General features: G+C 49.8%; 1 protein-coding gene and 1 long non-coding RNA gene across 2 annotated transcripts; both read left to right on the plus strand.

Moving 5' to 3' along the window:
- Positions 1–51: 51 nt before the first annotated feature.
- LOC101021633 (HLA class I histocompatibility antigen, B-7 alpha chain-like) lies at positions 52–1,642 on the plus strand (the record flags this gene model as incomplete). The annotated part of the gene is given in 5 exon segments (XM_031661707.1): positions 52–327; positions 432–548; positions 990–1,022; positions 1,129–1,176; positions 1,396–1,642. Coding segments are annotated over 4 exon segments (470 nt in total), but the record flags the coding sequence as incomplete, so codon positions are not given.
- A 1,652-nt stretch (positions 1,643–3,294) lies between these two features.
- LOC116272863 lies at positions 3,295–5,439 on the plus strand. The gene is made up of 2 exons (XR_004181412.1): positions 3,295–4,125; positions 4,997–5,439. It is a non-coding gene; the product is annotated as an uncharacterized LOC116272863 (long non-coding RNA).
- Positions 5,440–6,296: the final 857 nt, after the last annotated feature.

Here is a 6,296-nt window from a genome sequence, read left to right on the forward strand (position 1 = left end):
GTGTCCCATGAGAGATGCAAAGCGCCTGAATTTTCTGACTCTTTCCATCAGATCCCCCAAAGACACACGTGACCCACCACCCCGTCTCTGGCCATGAGGCCACCCTGAGGTGCTGGGCCCTGGGCTTCTACCCTGCAGAGATCACACTGACCTGGCAGCGGGATGGGGAGGAGCAAACTCAGGACACTGAGCTTGTGGAGACCAGGCCAGCAGGAGATGGAATCTTCCAGAAGTGGGGAGCTGTGGTGGTGCCTTCTGGAGAAGAACAGAGATACACGTGCCATGTGCAGCATGAGGGGCTGCCGGAGCCCCTCACCCTGAGATGGGGTAAGGAGGGGGATGAGGGGTCATGTCTCTTCTCAGGGAAAGCAGGAGCCCTTCTGGAGCCCTTCCACAGGGTCAGGGCCCCTCATCTTCCCCTCCTTTCCCAGCGCCATCTTCCCAGTCCACCATCCCCATCGTGGGCATTGTTGCTGGCCTGGCTGTCCTGGCAGTTGTGGTCACCGGAGCTGTGGTCGCTGCTGCGATGTGGGGGAGGAAGAGCCCAGGTAGGGAAGGGGTGAGAAGTGGGGTCTGGTTTTTCTTTTTCCTCTGGGGGTTTCAAGCACCACGTAGAAGTGTTCCCTGCCTCATTACTGGGAAGCAGCATCCACACAGGGGCTAACCCAGCCTGGGACCCTGTGTGCCAGGACTTACTCTGTTTTGTAGCACATGTGACAATGAAGGACGGATGTATCACCTTGATGATTATGGTATTGGGGTCTTAATTCCAACATTCATGAGTCAGGGGAAGGTTCCTGCTAAGGACAGGCCTTAGGAGGGCAGTTGGTCCAGGACACACACCTGCTTTCCTCGTGTTTCCTGATCCTGCCCTGGGTCTGCAGTCATAGTTCTGGAAACTTCTCTTGGGTCCAAGACTAGTAGGTTCCGCTAAGATCTTATGGCCCTGCATCTTCCCAGTCCGCTCACAGGATATTTTCTTCCCACAGGTGGAAAAGGAGGGAGCTACTCTCAGGCTGCGTGTAAGTGGTGGGGGTGGGAGTGTGGAGGAGCTCACCCACCCCATAATTCCTCCTGTCCCACGTCTCCTGCGGGCTCTGACCAGCTCCTGTTTTTGTTCTACCCCAGCCAGCAACAGTGCCCAGGGCTCTGATGTGTCTCTCACGGCTTGAAAAGGTGAGATTCTTGGGGTCTAGAGTGGGGGGGGGGCACGGGGACAGAGGGGAAAGGCCTGCGTAATGGAGATTCTTTGATTGTGACGTTTCAAGTGTGTGGTGGCTGTTCAGAGTGTCATCACTTACCATGACTGACTTGAATTTGTTCATGACTGTTGCTAACTGTCTTGTGTGGGACTGAGATGCAGGATTTCTTCACACCTCCCTTTTGTGACTTCAGGAGACTCTGGCATCTCTTTCTGCAAAGGCATCTGAATGTGTCTGCGTCTCTGTTAGCATAATGTGAGGAGGTGGAGGGACAGCCCACCCCCGTGTCCACCGTGACCCCTGTTCCCACGCTGACCAGTGTTTCCTCCCCAGTCATCTTTCCTGTTCCAGAGAGGTGGGGCTGGATGTCTCCATCTCAGTCTCAACTTTATGTGCACTGAGCTGCAACTTCTTACTTCCCTACAGAAAATAAGAATCTGCCGGGCGTGGTGGCTCACGCCTGTAATCCCAGCACTTTGGGAGGCCGAGGCGGGCGGATCACGAAGTCAGGAGATCGAGACCATCCTGGCTAACACGGTGAAACCCTGTCTCTACTAAAAATACAAAAAATTAGCCGCGGTGCGCCCTTGTAGTCCCAGCTACTCGGAGGCTGAGGCAGGAGAATGGCGTGAACCCAGGAGGTGGAGCTTGTAGTGAGCCAAGATGGCATCACTGCACTCCAGCCTGGGCGACAAAGCGAGACTCCGTCTCAAAAAAAAAAAAAAAAAAACAAAAAACCAGAAAATAAAAATCTAAATATAAATTTGTTTTCTCAAATATTTGCTATGAGAGGTTGATGGATTAATTAAATAGGTCAATTCCTAGAATTTGAGAGAGCAAATAAAGACCTGAGAACCTTCCAGAATCTGTATGTTCACTGTGCTGCGTCTATTGCAGGTGGGGGTGGAGAAGGCTGTGAGGAGCCCAGTGTGGACTGGGCCTGTGCCTAGTTGCTGTTCAGTTCTTCATGTGCTTTATGTGGTCAGTCCTTAGCTGGGTCACCTTCACTGCCCCGTCGTACTTGTCCCATCAGTGGAAACTTGTCCAGTGGGAGCTGTGACCACAGAGGCTCAGACATCGCCCAGGGCGGCCCCTGCACACCGGGGTCTCTGTGCATTCTGAGACAAATGTTCAGAGCCATTCACCTCCTGCCCTGCTTCTAGAGCTTCTGTTCTGCTCTGCTCTCCTGCCCTCTCTCCCTGCCCTGGTTCTAGTGATCTTGGTGCTGAATCCAATCCCAACTCATGAATCTATAAAGCAGAGTCTAATTTAGACTTACATTTGTCTGTGAAATTGGACCCATCATCAAGGACTGTTCTTTCCTGAAGAGAGAACCTGGTTGTGAGTTGCAGTGTGCTGGGGTGGGGGGTGCGGGGGGGCGTTGCTGTAGAAAGAGGGATGGGAGAGGGAGGGGAAACAAGCAGCACTGCTGAAAAAACATAGGCGGCCTCTATCTCAGTGTGAGGGGACCTTGTGCCGAAGCTGCCACAAAACAGCATTTGGCCTGAGGCTATGTTAATAAAGATACTGCCTTTAGAATAGGGAGGTGCTCTACAGTGATCATTCATTCAACTGACCTTTGTCATTGGCCAGACATGGGACAGAATGGTTCTGCATCTGGGGAACACCATTGAAGTAAAATCAGAAAAATCTCTGGCCTTTTGTAGCACATGTTCCAGTGGAAAGAGGCAGATGATAGATACACTATAACTATTACCAGAGTAGGGAAGGAAAGTGCTAGAAGGTGGTAAGTGCTGTGAGGCAGGTGATCCAGGATGTGGGCAGAGGGTACAGGGAGGGTGGCTATTGTGCTGGGTGGTCAGTGTGTGCCTTGTTGCAAAGGTGACTTGAGGAAGGATTTGAGGGACATGAGGATGTCTGGGGAAGTTCTTTCCAGACAGAGGAACCTCCAGTCCAAATGCGCTATAGCAGGAAGGTGTCTGTGTTCCCAGAAGAACAAGGAGGCCAGGAGGGCTGGACAGAGAGAAACTGAGGTGAGGTCAGAGGTGTGGCCAGAGCAGGTGGGCTTGAGGGGAGTGGGATTGGATCTGACCTTTGTTCTGAATGGGATGAAGAGCCAGAGGACAGTTTTGAGCAGAAGAGGGCCATAATATAACTTCTTTTAAAAGGATCTCTGACTGCTGTGCTGAGAACAGAATTGAGAGGTGAGGGATGAGGGAGGCAGAAGGGAAAACAGTAGGAAGCGAGTGCAGTATTCCAGGCTGGAGATGTCGGTGACCTTGACTGGGGTGTGAGCAGGGGAAATAGTGGGATGTGAGGGGATTCTGGATGCATTTGAAGATGAACTCACAGCATTTGTCAATTAATTGTATCTGTGGTGTGAGAAAGATGAATCAAGGACACCCATAGTTGTAAAAAGAGTGAGTAGAAAGGTGGAGCTGCTGTCAGTGGAGATGGGGAGACTCTGGCAGGAGCATACTGAGGAGGGGGCATCACAGGCACTCAGTAGAGGAGATGTCTACTAGGAATGCAGGTGGGGGAGCTGGGGTGGAATTTGGACAGACAACTCCAGAGTTTAGAGGAAAGGAGAAATAGACTGGGCAGGAGAAATAGATTTAGGAGGTCACACCATATAAACGATACTTAAAACCTCAAGCATGGATGAGGGCACCAAGGGAGTGATTGACTGTGGAAAAGAATGAGGGCAAGGACTGAACCCTGGACCTCCAGTTGTAAGGGATGTGATCAGACCACACCCAGAGCAGACTGCACAGTTCTGACCCCATGTCTAGAGGACACTTAGACAAGGAACTCCCGTGTGCACAGGGATCACCCGGACATGGTGCTGAGATCCAGGAAGTCTGGAGTGGAGCAAGAGATTCTGTATTTATGACAAGGCTGGAGTTCATGTTGCTGGTCTCCAGATTACACTTGGAGTATCAAGAACATGAGGATCCCACATGTCTGAGCATCAGCCTCATCTCTAGGGCTTGTTATATAAACGATTCCTTGGTCTTGTGTGTAATACTCTGAGACAGGGGTTCTGGGGAGTGGCCTGAGTATTTTCTAAGCCCCCACCAGCAATCCTGTTGCTCAGCCAGATCAGGAACCACTGAGATCAGAGATCAGAGAGTGGCCAGGGTGGGTGAATGGGATGGGTTTTCAAACCCTGTTTAAAAGAGGATTTTCCTCACAGAAAGAAAAGGGAGGCTGTGTATCATCAGTTATGAGATGTGACATTCCCTGTTGTTCTCTCCACCATGGGGTAGACACCAGGTAGACAATTCAGGATGTGGCTCTCCCACAAGGAACACCTGTGAATGCCGCTCTCTGACACCCGCCCACAGACTCATTTCCCACTCACTTCTTGGAGCAAACTATGGAAAACAAATTTCTGTAATGTACACATAAAGTCGTATATCTGGTATTGGGGGCTAGTTTTATTGTGGGGAAGGCCACAGAAGCAGGCTGGAACCTACACATCCAGGAACAGAATCCACAGCCCACCCAAGATCAGGTCCCTCCTAGGAACAACTGCCCCTGCTGCTGAGCACAGACGCCACTGCTCACACCTCTGACACCCTGGTGCTGGACACTGGACCCTGAGGCCAGGACAGACGTCACTGCTGCACCTGGAAACTGGACATCACTACTGTCACTCAGCCATCTTTACTAAAATGTTTTCTGCACAGTCCCAGCCTCTCTGTCACCTCATTCTGGCTCAGAGGCTGGCAGTGATATAGGAGTTAAGAAGAAATTATTTAGACAGGTAGTGAGGGTACAGAAGGCTTTTAATGAAAAGCAGGCTCCAAATTATTTTCTTTTCTAACAAGGAGCAGCCTGTAATATCAAGCTTCAGACATAGACAAGTAAGCTGGAAGCTTTCCCAGGTGAATGCTGGCAGCTGTGCCAATAGGAACAGGACACCTGCGACTGGGCATGTTCACAATGGCAACTCCATCTTCCCTTCTCTTTGCCAGGCACGTTTACAGTAAGCAGACAGCATGGCGCCGGCCAAGTGGAAAGCCCATTTGCATAATAAGATGAGGGTGGGGTGAACAGCCTTCCACACGTACTGTGTAAATATCACACCTGGTCCAACCAACCTGTGGGCCCTACATAAATCAGACACCATCTCCTCAAGCCTGCCTGTAAAATCCGATGCACTCCCATTCCAGGCCGGAATTCCCTTTTGGGTGCCCCTCTCTCTCACAAGAAGAGAGCTGTTCCCCTTTGTCTTTCTTTTGCCTATTAAACCCTTTGCTCCTAAACTCAATCCTCGTGTGTCGGTGTCCTTAATCTTCTTGGCTTGAGATGACAAACCCTTAGTATTTACCTGAGACAATGAACCTCTTCAGCAGGTGGTCATCGGACTGGTGGAGCTTAAGACTCATGTCCATGATCAACTGCAGGGGTGACTGGAATGCTGTCCTCATCCAGGGACGGAGGTGGTGTCTGTCTCCTCTCAATATTTTACATGCTGTAAACCAAAAATAAAAATCAAAACCACTCCCTCCCAATCATTTTAATGGACACCCTCAGCCAGCGTGCTCAAAAGTTAACCTGAAAGACTGACTTAAGCCATCATGGAAAGCAGGTGTTGAACATGCCTCATTATGCTCTCTTCCCTTTTGGAATTCAGGAAAAGCTGACCAGGATTTACCATCAACAGAGACCTTAAATCTGATCAGAAACATTTACAATCTATTCTCTCTGAAGCCTGGCACCTGGAGGCTTGATCTGCATGAGAAAATTTTGGACTCCACCACCTCTTATCATAACCCAGACATTCCTTTCTATTGATAATAACTCAACCAATTACCAATCAGAAAAATTAAAAATCTACTTATAACCCAGAAGCACTACCCCGCAACCCTTGCTTGCTTCAAATTGTTCCAATGTTTTGGACCGAACCAATGTATAGCTTAAATGTATTTGATTGATGTCACATATGTTCCTAAAATGTATAAAACCAACCTGTGCCACAACCACGTTGAGCACATGTTCTCCTGAGGACTGTGTCATGGGCTGTGGTCACTCATTTTTGGCTCAGAATAAATCTCTTCAAATATGTTACCGAGTTTGACTCTTTTCACCGACAGTGTGGAATTCTGGTGCAGTAAGAGGGTTCAA

The sequence above is a fragment of the Papio anubis genome, unplaced genomic scaffold (genome assembly GCF_008728515.1).
Source record: "Papio anubis isolate 15944 unplaced genomic scaffold, Panubis1.0 scaffold2299, whole genome shotgun sequence".
NCBI classification, from domain to species: Eukaryota; Metazoa; Chordata; class Mammalia; order Primates; family Cercopithecidae; genus Papio; species Papio anubis.